Source organism: Dysidea avara, chromosome 1, assembly GCF_963678975.1.
Source record: "Dysidea avara chromosome 1, odDysAvar1.4, whole genome shotgun sequence".
In the NCBI taxonomy this organism is placed as follows: Eukaryota; Metazoa; Porifera; class Demospongiae; order Dictyoceratida; family Dysideidae; genus Dysidea; species Dysidea avara.
This window is the reverse complement of record NC_089272.1, coordinates 59725912-59748798: the sequence shown is the minus strand read 5'-3', so window position 1 is coordinate 59748798 and position 22887 is coordinate 59725912. Positions and strand designations below refer to the sequence as shown.

The 22887-nt window shown below is 39.0% G+C and overlaps 4 protein-coding genes and 1 long non-coding RNA gene across 6 annotated transcripts in view; 3 read left to right on the top strand and 2 right to left on the bottom strand.

Moving 5' to 3' along the window:
• Window positions 1-22887, bottom strand: part of LOC136238517 (uncharacterized) — an 81563-nt gene that overhangs the window by 14775 nt on the left and 43901 nt on the right. The gene's annotated exons all lie outside the window — the stretch shown is intronic.
• Window positions 286-13958, top strand: LOC136238557 (uncharacterized). Its single transcript, XM_066029115.1, has 13 exons — window positions 286-357; window positions 1143-1196; window positions 8201-8276; window positions 9588-9619; window positions 9682-9811; window positions 9866-10936; window positions 11285-11468; window positions 11563-11769; window positions 11830-11961; window positions 12201-12396; window positions 12515-12674; window positions 12918-13173; window positions 13244-13958. Exons 5-6 carry the CDS (start codon window positions 9703-9705, stop codon window positions 10141-10143), a joined length of 387 nt encoding a protein of 128 aa, XP_065885187.1. The 5' UTR covers window positions 286-357; window positions 1143-1196; window positions 8201-8276; window positions 9588-9619; window positions 9682-9702; the 3' UTR covers window positions 10144-10936; window positions 11285-11468; window positions 11563-11769; window positions 11830-11961; window positions 12201-12396; window positions 12515-12674; window positions 12918-13173; window positions 13244-13958.
• LOC136251370 (uncharacterized) lies at window positions 1581-1978 on the top strand. The gene is made up of 2 exons (XR_010699053.1): window positions 1581-1641; window positions 1690-1978. It is a non-coding gene; the product is annotated as an uncharacterized lncRNA (long non-coding RNA).
• LOC136238266 (uncharacterized) lies at window positions 2285-4074 on the top strand. The gene has a single exon (XM_066028631.1). It carries the CDS (start codon window positions 2331-2333, stop codon window positions 3963-3965), a length of 1635 nt encoding a protein of 544 aa, XP_065884703.1. The 5' UTR covers window positions 2285-2330; the 3' UTR covers window positions 3966-4074.
• LOC136238263 (uncharacterized) lies at window positions 3992-6158 on the bottom strand. The gene is made up of 2 exons (XM_066028623.1): window positions 5771-6158; window positions 3992-5713 (listed from the first exon to the last, which is right to left on the bottom strand). The coding sequence occupies exons 1-2, from the start codon at window positions 6077-6079 to the stop codon at window positions 4121-4123; spliced, it is 1902 nt and encodes a 633-aa protein (XP_065884695.1). The 5' UTR covers window positions 6080-6158; the 3' UTR covers window positions 3992-4120.

Below are 22887 nucleotides of genomic sequence, written 5' to 3'. Positions count from 1 at the left end.
TGTAACACATTTCTCTGTTCCCTAGAAATTGTATGCTAGTGACATTTAGCTATTCATGGTATAGTAGTAAAATTCAGTAGTGTTTATTTTATTCAGGTAGTTATGAAGAAGTCTATAAACATCAGAATACTGTGGACAGGGAAAACAAGAAGGAAATCAAGTGAAGCCAAACAAAAGAAAGTGAAAACTACTGAGTGTAATTAATTGAGCAGCTAAGGTTGATGATGGGATTATAGAGCCAGATATTCAAATCATGGAAGAAGGTGAAGTGCATGAGCCAATGGCAAAGAAAGGAAACATTCAAACACCAGTAGTAATTCAGACCATATTATCAACAAGCCCAAAAAATCAAAGAAGGTGTGTTCCTTTTTGTTGCTGTAACATTTTAGCATTGTTGTGGTACATTTCTACATTCTTGTTATTCATTGCATTAATAGTGCGTTTACACTAGCAGTTGGGCACGGTACGGCACAATACAGCACGGCACGGCACGGTACACTTAATTTGCTAGTGTAAATGGGTATCGATCCAAGTCAAACCATTACGTGCTGGGCTCGCCTGGCCCTGCTACTTCAAACCGTGCTGGCTTGATATGGCACGGCACGGTAGATAAATTGAAACAAACCTTAGTATATCCTTGGCTGCTGTACGTAAATAAATACTATGGCTTCTACCATGGCTAAACGTGAAACAAAGTCCAGTTACCACGTTTGACTTGAAATGAGCTGTCTATTGAGCGGTAGCTGCTGATATTGTCGCTCAAACTGATTGCTGGTAACTTGTACAACAGCCACAGCTTTTAACTGGCTTGAAAATGGCGAGGGCATCTCGTAGGATGATACTTTAGCCATCACGTGCTTATGTGTAAAGTTTCCCAGCACAGTTATTTCCTTACCAATGAAAACGCGCACTTGAAACATAGCGTATTATACCGAGTTGGAGCTACTAGTGTAAACACACTATTATATTTGCAATTGCCATGTTTCTGTGTACATTCCCTGTATGTGTAAACAATCCCTGTATGTGTAAACAATCCCTGTATGGGTAAACAATCCTTATATGTGTAAACAATCCCTGTATGGGTAAACAATCCTTACCAGACACACATCACTTTAATTGGAGTTGTCTGATGTTACCTGTAGGTGATAAAGGAGAACACTGAAGTATCTATATCGAGCAGTAAACCAACCTGGAAGGTGTGTTAATATACACAGAAAATATACTGACCCTACATACATAGATTGCGTCCTTTTTTGGTGTTCCACTTTTTTCTGCCACCATCATGACAGCTATAGTCCATCAGTTTTGAAGCCACTGAGTGGTCTGTAATGTCATTTGCTACTGTAACAGCCTACTGTGCTTTTCAAATTTAAAATCAAGTATCATTACCAAAATGAGTTTGATATCTATTAAGGGTGCTCGCTGATATTTGAAGCCCTTTAAGTGCCAGCCCAGAAACTACATGCGGCTATTACATCATAATTGGCATTACTACGAATATAGTATCCGTGTTAAGCGGACATGTTTTGCGCTAGAGAACACGAGGAAGAATAGCATGTTTATGTTTTTCGTGTTAGAATCGTCACTGAAGTGTTAGCAAATGATTGTCTGATGGATCAACAGTTATGAATTAATCTAAAAGTAAGTGTTATTTAAGGCAACAAGTGTGAACGCACTTTTCGCTTGTAGGCAACATGCGTTCGTGCCTTGTTTTCTCGAGTGATAGGGTATGCTGGTAGTTAGTATTGTAATTGTAAGCTGCTTATGTAGGGGACAATGTTACCAGCTGGAATCACAAGGCATTACAAGCTGCTGATGATGGCGTGCCTAGCGTAACCTATCCAAGAGCGACTTGGAGACTCCAGGCGGAGCAAGAAGCTGTTCCTGTGTGTGAAGAAGAGAAAACAGAGCTTTTTGTGTTTAGAACTGCGTTTATGACATGTTATTTTGAAAAGTTGGTGATTGCGGTCAATAGGAATTTGTGTGGTTATTGTATCAATAATGTTGGGCGCACGCAACCTTTGCACATGTTTACTAAAAATACAACTAGTTTTTGAGTGATAGCTGTGAAGGCTTCAAATTTTGTAGGGAGATTCGCTGATAAATTCTCCAGAGGTCTATGTTTAGATTTTGTCCGTAGCGTTATGGCTTCATGAGTTACGGCACCGAGAACATGAGGTTTTGAATGGTGTAGCACACTTTTAGTACTAACTTAAGTTCTATGTATGCTGTGTACTAATAGAGTTCTTTCATCGCGTGAGCAATATCACGTGATTAACTCTAGTCGCCCCCACGTCCGCCATTACTGTGTACAAGCGTGAAATATTGAAATGGTGCTGTGTGTGATTTTTGGCTGCAGTAATCGTTCAGAACGAGATAAGCACGTATCCTACTACAAGATACCATCTGTAATAACTCACACTAATGATGATCGTGATCGGGAGTTGTCTACAAAGAGAAGAGACAGTTTTCTTGCTGCCATTTCTAGGGAAGATTTAACAGTAGAGATGCTTGAAAGCGATTCGAAGATGGATTATAGGGTTTGTTCAAGACATTTTCAATCTGGCAAGCCAGCAAAGCTTTATGATGTGACAAGCCCAGATTGGCTCCCTTCCATCAATCTAGGCCACTCAAAGCAACAGCAGTCAAACCAGCAGTTGGCAGGTAACAACGCCAGATATGAACGTACCAAAAGAAGAGCTGCTGAGCAACGAGCAAGGGAAGAAAATGACAGGATTTGTAGCCAGCAAATGGAAGCAATTTGTTCATCAGAGATAGATTTAGTGGTTAGTGGGTTGATGCAGGAGATTGTCCAACAAACTATTGATGAAGTTACTACTATTGAATCATCTATTGTGAATGTTATGGACCATTTTATTTCTGACTTTGTAAACGAAGAATTAAGGAGAGTGTCCCAGGAAGCTTTTGAGCTAGAGATCTTACATCGAGCTGAAGGAAAGTGTGAATGCTCGGAAGAAATCAAAGCCTTAAAAGATGAACTGAAATCTTGTCATGCAACTATCGATGAACTATCAACAAAACTAAAGGAACACCTGCCTCCCTTTTGTGAGGAGTCAGTGACAGATGATGAGTTTGTGCTGTATTACACTGGGCTTCCCAATGTACAGGTCTTAAAAGCGATTTTTAAGTATGTACTGAAGACAATGCCATTTGAAGGGATCAACAAGCTGACCCCTTTCCAGGAGTTCATGTGTACCTTGCAAAAGCTTAGGTCAAATACTCCTCTACAGGGTCTAGCTTATCAGTTTGGTGTATCCAAGGCTACTGTATCAAGAATTATTTCAAGGTGGTTAGTACAGATGGATCTTAGACTCCAAGACCTGATTATTTGGCCAGATCGAGACAATTTACAAAAAACCATGCCGATTTGTTTTCAAGAAAGCTTTGGAAAAAAGGTTGCAGTTATCATTGACTGCTTTGAAATTTTTATAGACAGACCATCAAATTTAAAAGCAAGAGCTTCAACATGGTCAAATTATAAACACAGAAATACTGCTAAAGTACTGATTGGTATAACACCTCAAGGTACAGTTGCTTTTGTGTCAGATGCATGGGGAGGCCGTGCTAGTGATAAATATATTACAGAGAACTGCGGAATTTTAAAGAAACTGTTACCTGGAGACATAATCCTTGCTGACAGAGGCTTTGACATTGCTGAATCTGTTGGCTTAATGCAGGCTAAACTGCATATACCTGCATTTACCAAAGGTAAAAGTCAGCTGTCTCCATTAGAAGTGGAGGAGACAAGGTCAATTGCCAATGTTAGAATACATGTTGAGAGGGTCATTGGTTTAGTACGGCAAAAATTTACAATACTACAGAGTACTTTGCCCATACAATTTGTGGCAACTAGGGAAGAGGATGACTGTCCATCTATTGATAGAATGATCCGTATATGCTGTGCTCTAACCAACTGTTGCGATTCTGTCGTACCTTTTGACTAGGTTTTACTAACATTATATCCCATCAATTTGAAATTTAGCATGTTGATAGTATATTTCATTGCAATATTGTATGTATGTCATTGATTCATTAATTTTATTGTACATAAGACTTAGAATACAATAATAGTGATAAAAATTGGTGATATGGTAGTAATCTACTTCTTGACTTTTTTCCTCAAGAACCTTGGTAAGATCCGGCAGTCAGGACAGTACCACTTAGCTTTACCTTTCGGTAGTTTAGTTAATTGGAGACAAGAAGTGTGAAACCATTCAATGGGACAATCAGGGTTATCACAAGCAATCATCGTGCCTTCTTCAGGTCGATGGCAGTAACAATACGTCAGCTGATCAGTAAAGCCTGAATCAGCACCCTCAAGGGTCACACTGACACTGTTATCCGATGAAGTGCCAGAAGCTGAATCTGTAGTAACAGTCGTGTCATTAGAAGTGGTGACAGTGGACCTGGTGTACCAGTTACCCATTAATTCTGGTAGCAGACAGGTCTTGAAAAACTGTTCTGATGCCACTTTGCACTCATTCCAGACACTGGTATCCTTAAAAATTCGCTCAATATGTATGCCTGCTCCTTGGTCATCATCCATTGCAAAAGTGCACACACAAAAATCAGCATAAGAAACATCACAAACATGAAGCTGGCATTGTACCTGATAATAGTAGGCATGGGCATGGTCCAGAAATAGCTTCCCATTAACCTTTTTCAAACAGAATTTACGGTCATCCGATGCACTTTGTATATCTGTTCCTCGATGGCAATAAGGACACTTGATTTCTAGAACGCCCTTTCCATGGCAATTGCAATTAATAATGCCATCTGGTGATGCACCAATATGAGGCCATTTAGAATTTATCACTAAGCCACTGTCTGTCACAGTTAACTCACTGTGCTTTACCTTACTTGCACTTAGATACATATCTCTTGCATCTTTCTCATGCTTGCAGCCCCATTTAGTAGCAGGACATGTAAAACTAAAAGCCTCTGGATAACAAATAGTTTTGATCAGTGACTGAGCCGGGTTTCCAGGATTCGTCTGACAAACAGCTTTTATCCGTGATGCCGTAATGCGGCCTGCCCTATATTTGAACCATAGCTTGGAACTGCTTTGAGATCGCGTAGCTTGTTCAACCTTTGCTGCCATCTCTCCACTGATATCCAAAGTACATGTAACAGAGTCGCACTGTTCTAACAATTCTAAATAGTTCATCTGTACATATTGTGGTTGCTTTAATGACGTTAAAGGTTGAGGAAAACCATCACACATCAGCTTAGGTACATATACAGCACTATGATCTGATGTTAAAGACAGAACACCTGGCTTTGTTCCTCCACAACTAAGCTCATCAAAGAGTAACGCCAGTTCAGTCTCAGTAGACCTCTTTCCTTGTGGTGCCACCTTTGGAAGAGGTCGTTCATTACTATTGCCATCAATCATTTCATCAAGCTTTCTCTTTTTTCCTTTGGCTGACGTAAAATTTATTTCCTTAATTGGAAGGTACTCAACTTTTTTTAAGTATGATGGAATTATCCACTGGCATTCTTCCTGTGTGCATGTTCTCATGCCTTCCATTCTGGCTAATGCCTCCAAATAATAAAGAATGGCTGCAATATGACTGCATGCTTCTCCCAGTCCAGCCATGCAGTCACAGTGGGCACAACAAACTTCCCCAGATAATTTCAAAATAATCCAGCAACTCAGGGGCTTCTCATTCATCCTTTGTGAGTGACGGACCTACGAGCATTAAACATCAATTTGTAGAGCCTATAAATGCATAACACAGAAACTTACTCTGCCAGTAGTGAGATATTTACCAGCTATCTCCATCGTAGATACGTCTTTAATCCAACCAGACACGAATTGGTTGTATGCTTCCAGGCCTTTACGTGCTTTAAATTGCTCGGATGTCATATAACTGGTCTTGAGTACCAGATAAGACACTAAATCACACGAGTCGACCGGCACAACTCCACAAAATGGCTCCCCACCAACAATCTTCCCGAATGGATCATTCCCATTAATTAACTCAATCTTCGATTTATAATGTCTCTTGTTTTCTTCGAGCAATCCTTCGAAATACGAAGACATTTGAGGCACCATTGTCAGTGACGAAGAAGTCGACGTAGCAGATTCACAGAACACCTGTACACAGTAATGGCGGACGTGGGGGCGACCAGAGTTAGCCACGTGATTTGCTCACGCGATGAAATAACTCTATACTAAACATAGAGTTGTGAGTTATAAGCTGAAGTTTGTTCAACGTGGTTTCCAGTGCGCTACTGTGAAAAATGGAGGACTAGTTTCGATTTAAGCGCTTCATAAATAACTACGCATAGTTATAAAATGGTATAGGCTAGAAGAATTCTGTTTGGTTTGTGTTGAAGAGAAAGAGAAGCACTTCCAACGTAAGTAGCATATGGATTCATTTTATACATTATGTGAGTATTAGCAACAATACAAAAATTGCATGTTGTATGGCTTCAAATAGCCGCGAGCACCCTTAACTGATATTGTTTTAGTAAGTGTGCAGAGTTTAAGCTTGTTGTAATAGCTCTGTGTTGTTTATGGCATTGCTCAGTCATCCCCTAAACCAGTGGGTAAAAAGCAGGTTTCTTTTTCTGTTGATATTATATAAGCTGTTACTTGTTGGTTAGTGGTGATAAGCAGCTGTAGCTGTCCTGTGGGTTGTTTACAGCTAAACACTAAAAGCTGTTCCTGGTGGTTGCTGACAATGAGCTGCTCATTCCTCATTGTCATAGTTTACAAAGTTTTGAAGCAGTTAAAAGTAGAGTGGATACATTTGTGTTCTAAGTAGACAAATTTAGAGGTTACCAATACACTTAGAGACCTGATCTAAATTTCATTTACAGACTTGATCACTTAGTGACCTGCTGTCTCAAGCTGTGATAAATGTTACTACTTTAAAGTGATGTAGCTGTGTCATTTATGATTAGTAGTTGTTTGTGACGTGTAAGTTAAGTTGAGTTACTCCAGCTGCATAACAAGCAATTCTATGTGCCTAGCTGTGTACTTGCAAGCTCATTTGTAGCTGTGCTGATATAACAAACTGTCAAACTGAATGAACCAGATCCTTGATGTGTTGTAATTAAGCTATTTAAACACTGTTGTATATAAAAGTTATTTTACCTAAACACTACAGAAAAAGACCTAAACAGAGTCTATAGGTAACTTGCCTATAATAATCTGTTAAGTTTTATGGGTAGTATGTTTTGGCTCACATTAGTTTGCAGTGTTCCATTAAACCGCAAGACCTTCAGCATTACTGTAACAAACTTTGTCACTTCAATTCATGGCTGTAAAAGCTTGTGGTTTCATGTTTCTCATGACTTCCCAGTTCAATCAATACTTCACCCTGTGTGTCCTGTGTCTACCTCATGACAAATGAAATTAAGTAGCTTGTCATTTTTCTACAGAGTGTATTTATAATTGTAATAAACAAGCTTGGATATTAAATAGTAGCTACAAGAAATACAAAACCTTGTATATCATTACCAAGCAATGTTTGTGTACTCTCCAACTGGCTTGAAAAAAAATTTGTTGGGTCCTTCTAGCAGTAGCAAGTGAAGATACAGCAAAAGAAGTAGCAAACAGTAGCTGCTAGTATTGAGATTCTCTCTTCACTAATAATAGTGCCTGTGTTACACTGTGACATTAATGTTTCAGTATCTGTCTTGTCCAGGACAATAAGCTAACAGTAAGCATATTTTCTCAGACATCAAAGAAAATTCTGAATAAATTTCCAACATGGGTTATACATGTAAGCTTCCAAGTCAGCAAAATTTAGCACCTGAAGTTTAATTGTCTCCTATTATATTCCTCCCTCCATTGGTAGCCAGTACATCGCTGCAGCTGAGCAATGTTGACAGATCCATAATAGTCTCACATGACTAGACTGACTGCTTTCTTTTATGTGCGATAGAAAAAGGTGGTCTCACCATGTATAACAAGCAAATGTGTGGACAGTTTCCAGTCCAGTCGAGTGATTGTATACAACCTTTGTGACTACAATAACAAGACTAAAACTTCACTAACTCATTTAGTTTTGCTTGTTGCCAACTTATTAGCATGTCAGAAATTTCGGGTGCACATCCCATAATGGATATATTTATTTGTTAAGGATGTGAGGCAAGCTGGTAAAACATATTTAAATGTGTTGTGTAATTTCTTCTAACTGCATATTTTTCCTTGTTTTTACTGTAGAAACTAGCTAGTAACTCAGATGACAATTTCACTTTAGAACTGCATGGGTTCACCCAGTGGCAAATCTCAGCAAGAGGTCAGCAATTTTGTACTGGAATATGTTAAAAATGTGTGTACCCTATACATCATTATATATATACATACAAGTGCATTGTAGACAATAATTATATTTTGTGTTGTGTTGTAGGAACCCTTATGAAAATTTTGTGTGCAACTTGTATGCGGTTTGCAACTACACGCGTGCAGTGCTCTTAAGATGATTGCAAAACAATAGCACAACTTTGCATATTCTCTGCATGTATACAGTTCAGTAGCAATAACCTAGTGAGTTCTTTTGCTATCATATTGCACATACGCAATTTGCTTTCTTACAATAGCATTATTCATGCTATCCTTTTACTTGTATATTGCATGTGTGCATTTTGTTCTCATACAATAGCAATGCATTGTGCTCTTTTTGTTTGCATACTGCATGCTTGCAGTTTGCTTTCATAAGTTTAGCTGTATTAGGGAGTTGGTTTGCTCACAAATTACACACATGCAGTCCGCTCTCTTTCTGCATACATGCAGTATACAGTAAGAAATAGCCAATCAGATGAAAACAAACAAATGTTTAAAAATTGCGCCCAAACTGTTTACTACTACGTATTGACAACCTGCACAAAGAAAACAAGTAGTCTTTGTTAGTGGGATGTGATGTTCTACAAGAAAACTTGTTGTAGCAGTACATGACATTACAAGTACAGCTGAGGTTGGCGCCTTGAGTTGCTGAGTCTCCTTGAAAGTTGTGCGTCACAGGTGGAGAAACATTTCTAAACATGAATAAAATACTACCGCTACTGTTCATTATGGCTTCTTTGCTGTCTGTAGCAAAGTGAGGGAGTGTAACTTTTAACCTTTGATTTAAAGGCTACAGAAATGTACAATTGAAAGCAGACAAGAAGTGGGAGAGTATTTGGACCTGTATCAATTTCTACATTGCTTTTGGACAAAGTTCATCTAAAGATCATCTTTGTGAAAAAATTGTGTGCAGTGAGGTCAAACAGACAGTTTGTGGCTTGTAACTGACTTGTAGTTTTGTATTGCATGCATTTCTTGTAGATGTGAATTACAAATTTAAAAGAAATACAAATATGAAATAAATAGCCAGCGTTTACAAGCTGCATGCATACAGTCGCTCAACTGCTAAACTGCTCACAAGTTGCACGCATGCAATAGCACACATGCAAGCGTTTACATGCAACAGCTTTGGAAATGCATGTGTGCAATTGGGCCAAATACTAACATGCACACACGTGCATTTGATTACATGCATTTGCATGCAAATATAGGTGTGTGTTTGCGTGTGCATGTGTGCAAATTTTCATAAGGGAAGTTGGTCTTGAAGGTGATGACTCCATTAAGGAACAGTTCTTTGAGGTTAGTAAGTGCTGCAGTGCAAAAACTTACGTATAAACATATTACTTTTTGTTGTCATTTAGTTAAGATCACAAGTAGAGACAATGAAAAGTACAACGAAAGCCGGTTTTCATGATTTGGAGAAAAAGATACTAGATGTTGTAAAAACTGCATCCAACTACACCATGCCAGAAGTTGATACACAAAGCTACGGTAATACTGTTCAGACACCTTGTAATGCTGATATTGATGCCAGTATCTTTACAGGGACCGAACTACCCACAGGTACTGGTTATAAAGATCCTTCCTTCATGTCATCCAGCAGCATGTATGGTGGAACCAACTACAGGCATGGAATTACTTCTGATTATAGTGAACAAGACCTGAGTGCTAGCTACAGCCAACCTCCAATGAAAATTAGAAGAAGGACACCATTTCCCACATTTGAACCATCATACAATGAGCAGCTACACCCTGAAGAGCCAATTTCCTTCCAACCGTCATCTATGACTGCCACCAATGAAATTGATTACAACAGGTTTTAGTCTCAATTTTACAAGCAGCCACCTAATCAGTATGAGTCACATTTGAACAGAACCAACCACAGTAATTTAATTATCCTTATGATGACAGTTTTTTAGTCATATAACAGTCCCGTATGGAGTGAAGCAAACGGCAGTGACATTACTGAAATGGACGATCCCATCCGTATAGACCAATGGCTCACTATTTCATATTCTGAGCTACTGAATCCAGTTTATTTGACAAAAGTTCATGCCAACAGCTCATCTAGGGCCAATTTTGCTGCTAATTTGATGTGAGCCCTATTTTCCAAGGAGACTTTACAGCCAACCATCTTACCAGGTGTTAAAGCTCATTTTGTGTTAGTTTAGAAAGCAATCACATTGTGTAGGAGTAGCTGTTAGAACAATTGTAAGGTTTCTGAGACAATTCACAAATGTGACCTGGTCTGACAAAACCGGGCTTATCGCCCAAATTTCACAAACCAGTTTTTTCACTTAATACTATTTAATACAATGTATAGTACCTGCGTGCAAAGTTTCAACATCATCCTGCATCTCATTCTCATGTAATTCGCCGAACAAGAAATCGGCCGTTTCTTGCAAACATTGGAAACATTAATCATTACTAATTTCCGTTTACTATCGAATACCTCATGTTGACAAATCGAGACAATTCTCAAGTTCTGCTTATTAGTTAAACTCCAGTAATTTATTGAGTTCGTGCACAAGTGGTAGTGAAGTACTACGGTATCATCCCAAATGTGCATGGCCAGTAAAATGCGTAACAGAAAGATCGAGCAAGAAAGATTACTTGGTAAGAAATGTTATTTAGCTTTCTTCATGGATGATTAACTGTGTATGAACAAAACTCATACATTTTGTACCGTTTACGTGTTTGCTCTGGTGGTAGGAGACCCAATGTATCTAAAGCCACTATTAATCATTGTTACTATTGAAAGTAGTGAATAGTACAGAGGGCAAACTTTGCTGAAATCTTATAACAACTTCATAATAATGCCCATTGTTCTGTCATGCTAGTAGTAGATAAATATCTTGTACTCCTTGTATGTTCAACTGGTAAAGTAAATAGATACATGTAATACAATTAACTGTTATTTTGAAATGCCATGCTGATATATAATGTGTACACATTTTTATATAGGTTGTGAGCATACACTAAAATTCTCTAATTTTGTCAAATAAATACTGCTTGTGCTCTGCGGAAAGTCCCACTGGTACTATTACAGGAGGAAACTGGTCAGCAGATTGTGCCCAGGAATCATCCTTGAGCAAGTTGATTTTTCTTTCTGCTGCTAACCCTGCTGACTTAACAAATACTGCACCAGGTGAGCTAAAGTGAATTGAAAATGGTGCATCTAAGTGATGCCCTTCAATGCTGTTTTAATAGTGTGTTGTGCAAAATGCTCACTCCAATTGTAGGTGGAGACAAATGTGGAGCCATCTAGCGAGCCAACTAGCTGAGGCACATTCACTGATGAAGAAAGAGTGACACAGTTGGCAATGTCATCAAGGTCCACAATCTTTGTTCTACGAGAACGTTGTTTCATAAAGCCAAAACACCAATCAGGTGCAAATTTGGTGTGGCCAACTGGCAAAAATGATATCTTGACCTCCTCATGCAATCCAGTAAGAACTCTCCACATTAAGTAGTACATCATGTACCTATTGTTGTTCTGTCCTGTACAGTTATCTGTGTGTGCAGATGTACAGAAGTCTCCCCTAGCCCATGTGTTTCTAAGAAGTGATGAAGCATAGAAATAATAGTTAGCACCCTTCCCCACGTTAACTGCCTCATCAATCAAGTATGTCACCTGAAAGGTAAAGTGTGTAATGTGTTGACAACTTCACTTCTGCTTGACTGTCGGGGTATAGCCTCACAGTATACACCAAAGATGCCACATTTATGTGGTGTCAAAAAGTAAATCAGTCCCGGCTGGAGTGGATCACTGGGATAGTGAACCTATTAGTAGTAAAGTGTAGTGTATGTATAATTATCACATATTTCACCTGTTGTGCCATGTCAAAACTATAATACACTGTCATCTCATGGCTCTTAGGTGGTGAATATGAGGACGGTGATGGAGGCTGGAACAAGTCTTGTGCAGTGAAGACTGCCTTCAGTGTGTCTCTGCTAGATTTGCAGGCATTCCAATACAAAGACTTCTCCATTGTTACTATCTCCAGGTGGACCTTGGCTTCATCAATGATCTGTGAACAGAATATCATTAATATCAAAAGAATAGAATATCAAAAGTAGGAAATTGGTCTTTGTGTGTGTGTTGTTTGTGTGTGATGTGCATATGTACCTTCTCTTTGTGACGGTCTGAACTGTTTGCAAATCTTCATTATTTCCATGCTGTTTTGCTGGCAGGTCCAACAGAGATCACTGCGTGGCTTCCCAATTACAATGTGTGAGAGTTGGGACTTCCAATACCTACAGAATGTTCTATAGGATACTGGTTGCATAATATCCGAAGCTCTGGTAGTCTCACAGTAGTTGATGTACCCAAGTTTTCTGAAAACAATAGAATGTAAGATCAAGAATAAGGAGCCTATATGCTATATGGTGTGTGTGTGTGCGCACGCATGCGTGCATATGTGTGTGAGTGAGAGAGAGAGAGAGAAGATACAAATTGTACAACCTGTTTAACAAAGTACACGGTGTGGCACTGGTATAACTGGCTAAAATTTTGTGAGGTATGCTCAGAGAAAGAAAATTGTTCAGCAAGCTAGTATTGTAACAGAAGCAATTTTACTTAAACTATTTTATATAGGAATACCTTCTTGGTGTCGGAGGATAGCAGTACCTTCATATCATCCCACTTAAATCCAGGGATCCACCCAGGGAGAAGAATAGCATGCTGCTCAGCATAATTCTGAATGAATTGAAGGATCCCCAGAATCCTTGTAAAACTAAGGGAATGCTTTGGCTGCTTGCCAGTGTTGCCATGCTCTCTTGGGGTTATTCCATCTTCAAGAACATGATCCTTGATGACATGGAGTTTGTGATGGCTGACCCCATGTAAAAAGGTAAACATGTTCCTGCATACATTGTATCCTTTGTGTGCATAATCAATGCTGGTCCTTTGCCGTTTTGCAGGCTTGCAATAGTGCCCACTCCGGATTCCAACGTCATCATCAACGCAGATATTACTAGCCACAGACCCCAACAATACCATGTCTAGCTGAAGAAGAAGCACTTTGCTCTGGTATCGATTATGTAGTCCTCTGAAAACAAGCTACTACATGGTTTTCCATCGACTATCTTACACCCACAAGTTTTAAGTATGAATTGTTCACACTTGGATGACTCTGATGCCTGTTCATTTTCCCATTTCTTCTGTCTAGCAAGAAATGCCTTGTGGATGGCTGACTACCTTGGCGTAGGCTCAGTGGATGAACATGCGGTAGATGTTTGTGGAGTATGCACAGTGTCCGAGGAAGCAATAGTGGGTGCCTTGAGTGTTAACTCAATGTCATTAAATGGATCCGGCAATGATGGTACTTCTACAAGAGCTGTAAAAATTTGTTATGACATTTTGTGTCAACACACACAGAGAAACAGTATACCTTCATCAGGAACGTCACCATTGTCATTGGCATCACCAAGAACTGATGGAGCATATTGTCTATCATAAAAAAAAATCAATAAAAAAAAAATCATTTGATTCAATAAATTACCAGTATTGTACCTTCATTTGTAATCCCACAATCTGTTGTTATCTCTTGTGGACCTACAATAATACTGTATATTAACGTACTGTAATATCACATTGCTTAATTGTATTTCTGATTAAACTATGTATTTACCTTCATTCCTGCGGTCACATTCCTCATCGCCTTCGTCATCACTAAGTGCCGCTTCATTGAAGTAATCTGTAATAAGCGCCTCAATGGCGCTTCCATAACAGCCGTCAGGGTAATAGTTCACCCTTCTCCGGTGAGGAAATTAAGAGCAGAGAGAACTCTCGCAGTGTTAGACGTAATCGTGCGTTTCTAGATCTAATAGCCCGCTGAAAATGGCAGGTGTTGTGATAAATCGGACCATTTGTTGAGCTCCGCGTTTCATATACAGCAAGAAGCTACAGAGGTTGAAAGAAAGCTTAATAACTCGATTAAAGAATGGCGGATCGTGCTGAAACTTTTTAAGACAACGGAGGAAAGGTACGTCTTTATGTGTATGTAATAATCTCAGCTTGCCCCAAAATTTGTTTTAATCGTAGTGAAAACTTATTGTTTGGCGATAAGCCCGGTTTTGTCAGACCGGGTCACAAGAATACTTGTCAGAACAATATTTATTTGAGATGTTTGATGACACATAACCAACCTCTTCTGGTCTCTAGTCAGTTATGGATTGTGATATAGTATAGTTCATATGTTCTCATTGTAACTCACACAGGGAACTAAATGATGTAGCAGTCACCACTCAGGGTAGTTGTGTTGTTGGATCAGGTTATCTCACTTTTGCACCAGTTGCTAATGGCGACCAGGATTTCTACATGTGTGTGGCTAGGAATATCGTCGGGTTTGCTGAATCCTCCATCACTTTAACTGTATATGGTACGTATGTGTGTGTACTGTATGTGTGTGTTTCTGGCATCTTGGAATGTACGTTCATTACTTGTGTGTGTGTGTGTGTTGGGGCAGCATAGCCAAGTGGTTAGGGCATCCGCCTGGTAATCAAAAGGTTCCAGGTTCGATCCCCAGCTGGGCCACTTTGGTGTTGTTGTTTCCTTGAGCAAGAAACTTTCTCCAGTCTACCCAGCTGTTAAAATGGGGACCTGGTGGCCTGGTTCCAACTGGAGAAGCAGCCCACCCAGCTGTAACATCAATGGGTACCTGGTGTAAACTGGGGAAGCAAATGCTCAACTGTCCATGTCTCATATAGCAGTGAAGGTCCAGATGGCCCACACCTTCAACTGTGAGACATGGTACAACCTCCTGCGAGTTACTAGTCCTGCCCCAGGAGGGCATGCCTGCGCTGACTCATAGCACCTGAGTAGCACACAGGTGCCCCATGCTGGCCACTGGGCAGCGTGACCACTTAGCAGTAGCTGAAGGCTTTGCTTTGCTTTTGCTTTTGTGTGTACATGTGTGTTTGTGTGTGTGTTTTTTTATATACATGTGTAATGTGTGTTCATTTGTATGTATGACAGACAAGTATGTGTGTGTATGCACATGATTGTAGATGTGCAAGTGTGTGTTGAACATGCTACCATGTTTCTGTAATCACATGTAATCACATAGTATATCAATCATGTGCATTTTGCCTTCCATATGGTGTATGTTTTGATTCAACACAAATGGTGGATGGCCAACAACCTTACAGCTACATTTTTAATCATTGTAATAATTAGCTCTCATTGTGTATGAAAGTTTTATACTTCCATTTCCTGTATACCTTGCAACACTCCTGGGATTAGTTAACACACATACAGTAGACACCTGGTTCTATTTGTGTAACAAGATTCACATCTTTTAAGATGGTAGTCAACATTCCAAACATTGTGTTTGATAACTTGTTTATTGTTAAAGCTCTACAATGATATGTATATAGCTAATTGGAACTGACGTGATCACATACATGGTTTATTAGTTTATTATTCATATAGTACATTTGAGCAAAATCTTCAAACACTTTAGCAACTGTAAATGGAGTGGATATGTGTAGCTGCACATATCATGAACCACGATAGTGGGTTCATAATAGTGATCGCCTATGTCTTTTTGCAAACATACCAATGGAACACACACCTAAAAACCACCTTGAAAAGCATCCTTCAACTCAAAACAACCCTCTAGTGGTTCTTTGCAATGAGTATAGGTCCAGTACTAAGTATCAAGTAAAAAGGAAACAGTATGTGTATTTCAGACAAAACTGAAATATGCCCATTTGTTCATATTATTATTATTATTCATAATATTATTATTACTAGGACCGTGTCACATACAACCAAGTACATACACAACATTGCAACCTACCCATTGGGCAAGCCATAGGCAGCACTCAGAGCAGTGTGTGTGTACCAGTGGAAATGATACATATGCATACGTACACAGGCAAGGGAGCATCAGAAAACCACAATACTAAACACAACCTACACAAAAACCAAGTTAAGTTAGCTATATTGAAAGTAACTATATATTGTAGGTGTGACATATCTCTGAAATTGACTCAGCAGTGAAGTGAGGCTATGCAGAACAAGGGATATTGTGAAGGCACAATTAGCAATTGATCCCAATCAAGCCAATATGGCACAACAGACTCTGTTGTAACTAGAGGCCACTAGTGATGTGCCAGTATATCAGCGGTGTGGCATTGGCACAGTGATCACAGTCTATGATATTATGCATACAGTCATGCACAACATACAGGAGATAGTTACACATTGTTGTATATGCAGCACTGCATCGGCTTCTTGTTTAGCTATTACAGACTCACAGTAGAGTAGTAGTTAAGCCAAGTGAAATTCCAGCCACTAGCAAGCCAGATGAAGGATGAAGATGTATGCATTACTCATTACCTTGTTGTTCCTGGTTGTTTACGAGCGTATCAGCTGGTATCCCAACTGGTCATCAGTTGGTTGTTCACTGCATGACGCCTGGAGCGCATATCCTGCATACAAAATACACAGTTACAAACATTTAAACATACTTGTAATGTTGTTGTTTACGTGTAAGGTGGCCTCTGGCTCTGTTGTAGTCACTCTGCGGATGTTTACTAATCTTCTCCTTCAAGCAATCTGTAATTAAACAACAGTGTGGTGCTGGGTGTTATATAGAATTACACGTACGGTAAAGTCATCAGCACGAACAGGCGTACTTATTATACGGTTGTGCCTTCATTCACAGGCGAATCTATCCCCACTTAGTTCATGTCTCTAGGCCTTGTAGTTTTCTCAAACATTATTTATTTATTCATTTATTATTAATTACGTAATTTTAACCGCATTTCGTATTATTCTTAGTACTTGGTTGTATAATTTTTATTCTTTCACAGGCATAGCGAAGTTTACAAGGAAAATCCTGGGATAAAGAGTAGCAAGGCTTACTGAATGGATCATTGTGCGTGTCCATGACTTATTTTTGATTTCGTTTTCGGATGGAAACAGCCCAAACCGGGCCGTTTCTTCTTGCCAAAATGCCATTACGCTCACGAAGCCATACAAGATCACGCTCAAAATTAATTTTACTGGTGTGTGCTGCTTGTGGCTAATAGAATGTGTCTTTATTAAACTCAGTATAGGCCAGGAAGCTTAATCTGGGTTGATGACTTTGTTGCAAGGTGGTTTATTTCGCTCTGTGATTATTGTACGTGGGCGAGTTATCCAGAGCAGTCATGTAAATACTCTAATGATGCAGTCAAGTGTATAACAACAATCCTTGCACTGAATTTGACAACTATTAAAGGCACCAGTAATGTAAATTGTAACTCATATTGGGAGACTCTCAGTCTGTATGCACATTGCAATTTGTTCAGTTTCATGTTTGTACTGAAACGTTGATGGCGTTACTATGCAAAATGCAAAATTACACTATTCACAATAATCTTCTTCATAATCCATATATGGATTAATAAAAAGTACACAAACTAGATGAATAAAAATTGGAAATTTTAAAATGGGAATAGGGATCGCTGAAAAAAGCCACGAAACACTAAGGGATCGCTGGGGTGGTAATGTAAACCACAAATCCCTATTTTGACTCACTTCAAAATGACAGAGCATGTAACTAAAGATTTATGACAGAGAGTCAAAATAGGGATTTGTGGTTTACACTACCACCCCAGCAATCCCTTCTTGTTTTGTGGCTTTTTTCAGCGATCCCTATTCCCATTTTAAAATTTCCAATTTTTTTATTCACCTAGTATAATGATCACATGGACCAATCATGTGCCATAAATTATCAGAACATAGTCTTAATGATCAGAGCACACTGTAAACATGCCCCTTAGCTAAATTGTGATACCATAATGAATCAATACCTTGCACTGTCAGCAAAGATAAATGTACCACAAGTCCATGAAGCATGCACTGTACGTATGGAGTATGCTATACAACATCTTATGAACTAAAGTGATGACGAACAGTGAAAAATCAAGATTGTAGCCTTAGTGGCTATTGAGTTACACTTGTGATGGGGGAAGGCCACAATACCTACATAGAACTGCCCTGTAGTCATAAAGGAAGTGTGAATATAATTGGCTGTATGAATAGCATGTTATAGATGTGCATACAATTCAGCAACATGTGCAGAGAGTCAGAGTGCCTCCCTTCTGATATCCTAGCACTTGCTTAACCTATTTTCCCACAAATTTCTGTATCATAAGTGAAGCCTGAAAGTTTCAGATTTACGTTAATGTGTAAAACAATAGTGAAATTGAATGATACACCTAACATCTTCTAGCACAGGTTATAAGTAGACTGTACGTATGAAGTGTGCTAAAAAGCATTTTATGGACTAAAGTGATGGCAAACAGTGAAAACATCAAGATCATAGCCTTAGTGGTTAGCAAGTAATACTTGTGATGTGGGAAGGCTGTAATACCTAGAACTGCCCTGTAGTATATGGTTGCATAAAGGAAGTGTGAATGCAATTGGCTGTATAAATAGCATTTTATAGATGTGCATACAATTCAGCAACATGTGAAAAGACTCCCTTCTGTGTCTCCCTTCTGATAACCTCTTGCTCTACCAATTTTCCCAGATGTACATTATATCAAATTATTATAAACAATAATGAAATTAAATGATACATCTAACATCTAACAAAGGTTACAAGTGTGGATGTGTGTGGTTACAAGATGACTAGAATCACTCCAGTAAGTATAAAAATAAAAGTTAGCTAATACAACAACAACTGTTAGTTTTACTGAATGTAGAGTTCCAGTTGATCAATCAAAGGAGATACAGTAGCAAAGTTCCACCATGAACATAGTCTAGCTTCTATATTATTTGTAGTTGTTCCGGACAACTCATAATAAAACCATGGTTGGGTAGGGGTATCACAACAATTACTAGTGATGCAACCAGATCTGTCCCACAATGGGTCATTGAAGTAATAGGCAGAGAGATTGAAAACATCAGTAGCTCCTGATTCACAGTAATAGTTGGTACCCACAAAAGGAGGAGGGGATGATCCTCCATTAACAGCACATGGACAGTTACAACAAGATTCAGTACGATTATCAAATCTTCCAATGGTATAACTCCAAATGTGTTGACGAGGACTACCATAGGTGATCAGTAGACCATCACCATAGTAGCCATCAATTGTTTGACCATTATTGTGATAAGAGTAGAAACCAACTGGTGCTCCCTTCTGATATCCTCTTGCTCTACCACACACCCTCTGGTAATTTGTTCCATTAGTGGAGAAGTAGGCAGAAGAACAAGTTTGAGAATTGTCACTGACCACACGACAGAAACTAACACCAGAGTAAGTGTCTTCACGCCATCCATTGGGACAGTCACCTCCTGCACTAATATTGATATGGGCAATTCTTCTCCATCCTCCTCCCACACCAGCACATGTGGGGATCAAGTCTCCAGTAGTGGTTGTAATTTCTGTCATGTTACAATATGTCCATTGATTGTCATTAATACGGTAGTAACCTGACTTGTCACCAGTTTCAGGATTATTGTTGTAGATGTCCTCACAGGATGATCCAGTATAAGTCATCGCACAATATACCTTGGTGGGACCATCAGTGATCCAGTAATATCCTGGTATATCACGGCTTTCAGCATTATTATTGTAAATGTCCTCACAAGACTGTCCAGGGTAGAAAGGTGATTTAAAACGATACTTGTTGCACTGGTCAGTAGCCATCACCAGTTCCTTAGTGAGGATCACAATAACAAAGTAGTATACAACTAACATTTTCAATAGTATAGCAAACTAACTGAACTAGTGAGCATTACTCTATTATACAGTACAATTTATAATAGTGTAAATGATAAACATTGCTCTTGTGTGAGAGGTGCTTGGTGAGGTATGTAGAAGATGCAGTCATAACATGTAGGAGTTGATAATTGCTATATACTGATAAGGAAATTTAGAACATCTACTGGATGTTTCATTTTGTCCCCCACCCTCCACCCTCCTGTCCACTCACTGAATTGACTTTGTCCCTTTTGAAAACACTGTCTCATCTCCTCTTATAGTAATAATATAAAACTTGTTACTATTAAATGTTAGAAGGTACAGTACATATATCATAATATAACACTACCTTATATGGATGAATTCTAAACAGTATTCATATGGTAACACCTGGGTATACAGAAGTCTTGCATATTGCAGGTAAATATAATCACACTTCATGGTATCTTAGTTGGCTACAGTGATGAGAGTCCAGTTACCAATGATGAAGAACTAGTACTGTAAGATTATTAATTTTTGTTGCATGTATTGTGTGGCTATAGTTGCTGGTACACAATTATTACATCATATTCCTGATTTTAGAAGATTCCCCTACTGGTTTACTTCCTGGTTTTGAAAGGCTTCCCTACCATATTTCTGGTTTGAAAAGTAGTAGGACTCACAAGGCAACATCACCACATGAACAAGAATGTGTCTGGTAGCTTTTCTCCTGGTTTTAGAAGGTTCCCTATCCAACTACTTGTACATGTACAGTAATTCTTTTGGTAAAGTATACAATAATAAAGTAGGACCCACAGGGCAAAATTACTCATATGAGAAAGAACTCACTCATGTGACTGGTGGACTAGCTCATACTGCATCAAAGGAAGAATGGTGCTGGACAGGCATAACAACACCCTTACTAGAAAGTTTTGTTGCCATTTCACTTCGTTTTCAGCTTTGTTCCACCTGTTACATATATACATGAAGTACAGTATAAGAAGTGTCTCTGCAATCAATCTAGTTACTATGGAAATTATGATTAAATGCTTTCCCTGAATATCAATTACTGGGAAGCAAACTGATATTCCACTTCATTTAAACACCAGCTGGGTTTGTACCACAGAGTTAACCTTATTCCCTTCAATATTCCCACTCTATTATTGTAAGTAGCTCACTCAGCAAAGCAACTTTCCCCAGTCATTCTTTAGTTGTGCACAATCACAACACATGTTTTCAATGGTAGCAATTGGTTTTTTGCCTCAAAAATACTATTAATGAACAATCAATGCATAGCTTGATTGCAGACAACTGGTAATTTCTGATAGAATTTTACATTGTTCTCTAACTCGGCAAGACAACATGAAGATGACAGTTGCAAGAAACTTCACTCACATTTCTCCAGTCTACCCAGCTGTACATTGGGATCCTGTGGGCCTGGAGTCAACTGGGAAACAGCCCACCCAGCTGTAACAGTATTGGATACCTGGGGAAACAAATGCCCAACTGTCCTTATCTTGTTTGTAAGTCATTGTGGAATTTTGGGTTCCACGACCTCCCACCATGATACCTGGATAGTTATCCTGTGGGATATCCCAGGAGGATTTGCACACATAAGGCTCAGGTGCCTGAGTGGTGCACAGGAATCTCATTGCTGTTATACTAGGTTGCAATAGCTGGTTTTTTGCGTATTTGCTGTAGGCTTTGTTTTTGCTTTGTGATGGTATCAGTGTGTGTAAATTTTGTATGTATAGTTCCTTTTTGGTAATCACGGTAACACCATCAATGTAAACCATAATTTGAATCACATGTTTTTCTCACACAGGAATGGAACTGACAGGTTGTTCAACACCAAGTCAATATGTAAACCATTTCCAATATGGTTACAGATTTTTTTCAATTGTTTTCATCCAGACAACCCATGGAATGATGACGCTCCATTCTCTGTTCCACCTCACCTGCAAGACCAATATGACACTTTTGTAAGGAGGGGGGGCTACTGTTCCCACCAATCAGAATCCAGCAGCAATAGCATCAGTGTGGGGTACAAGTATTAGTAAAGCAGAAACTGATAATCTACTATCGTAAGTCTATCCATGTTGTATAAGCTATATCTTAGCTGGTGACCTATGTTGTATGTTCCGTGACGTTGCACTTGCAAGCAGTTGACACTCATGTAGCCCATTGTAGACTCACTAGTTTTTGAACATGTATGCTAGTCATGTATTGTTACATGTGACCTAACTCACCACATGTGGTCATTGACTCACAAGAGTTCCTGAGTGGCTGCTCTAATCTTGTGTCTTCTCACACATGTGTTCCACTCATGTCACAATTTTTTGTCTCATACTTACATATGCACCTATCTTACACAATTCTATTGTTTTAAATTAGACACTGTTTGCCTTTATACATGTACATGATAGTCTGCATGTGTTACCTTGACTATCCCAGTGACCTATATTAGTATAATAATGGTAATGCACACACATACACACCCACACACACACGCACGCACACACACACACACACACACACACACACACACATACTTAGGAGTGATTATAAATTTTCAAAAATGATGATGCCAATTTTTATACTAGATCTGACATGCCAGCCCACCCAACAGCACTCAACACACTTGTTTACACTATGTTGTACAGTCACTACACCTGGTTAGTTAATGTCCTAGAAACAAAACTTTGTCATTATGTGAAGTGAAAACCACAGCCTTCACCCAACCTTACCTGGCCTGACAAATGTCAAACCATAAAAGGAAATGGGCAGCAATTTTGTTAATTGGTCAGCAAATAACTGTTATAATCAATCACTCCTACACACTCACACATACACTAAACACTCACTACACACAAACACACA

Bases quoted from the DNA above. Each gene is read 5' to 3' on its own strand.
- LOC136238266 (XM_066028631.1), top strand. From the start codon at position 2,331: ATGGTGCTGTGTGTGATTTTTGGCTGCAGTAATCGTTCAGAACGAGAT.
- LOC136238263 (XM_066028623.1), bottom strand. From the start codon at position 6,079: ATGGTGCCTCAAATGTCTTCGTATTTCGAAGGATTGCTCGAAGAAAAC. The intron at 5,714-5,770 runs GTAAGTTTCTGT...TAATGCTCGTAG, and splicing joins AATATCTCACTACTGGCAGA to GTCCGTCACTCACAAAGGAT.
- LOC136238557 (XM_066029115.1), top strand. From the start codon at position 9,703: ATGAAAAGTACAACGAAAGCCGGTTTTCATGATTTGGAGAAAAAGATA. The intron at 9,812-9,865 runs GTAATACTGTTC...GTATCTTTACAG, and splicing joins AGTTGATACACAAAGCTACG to GGACCGAACTACCCACAGGT.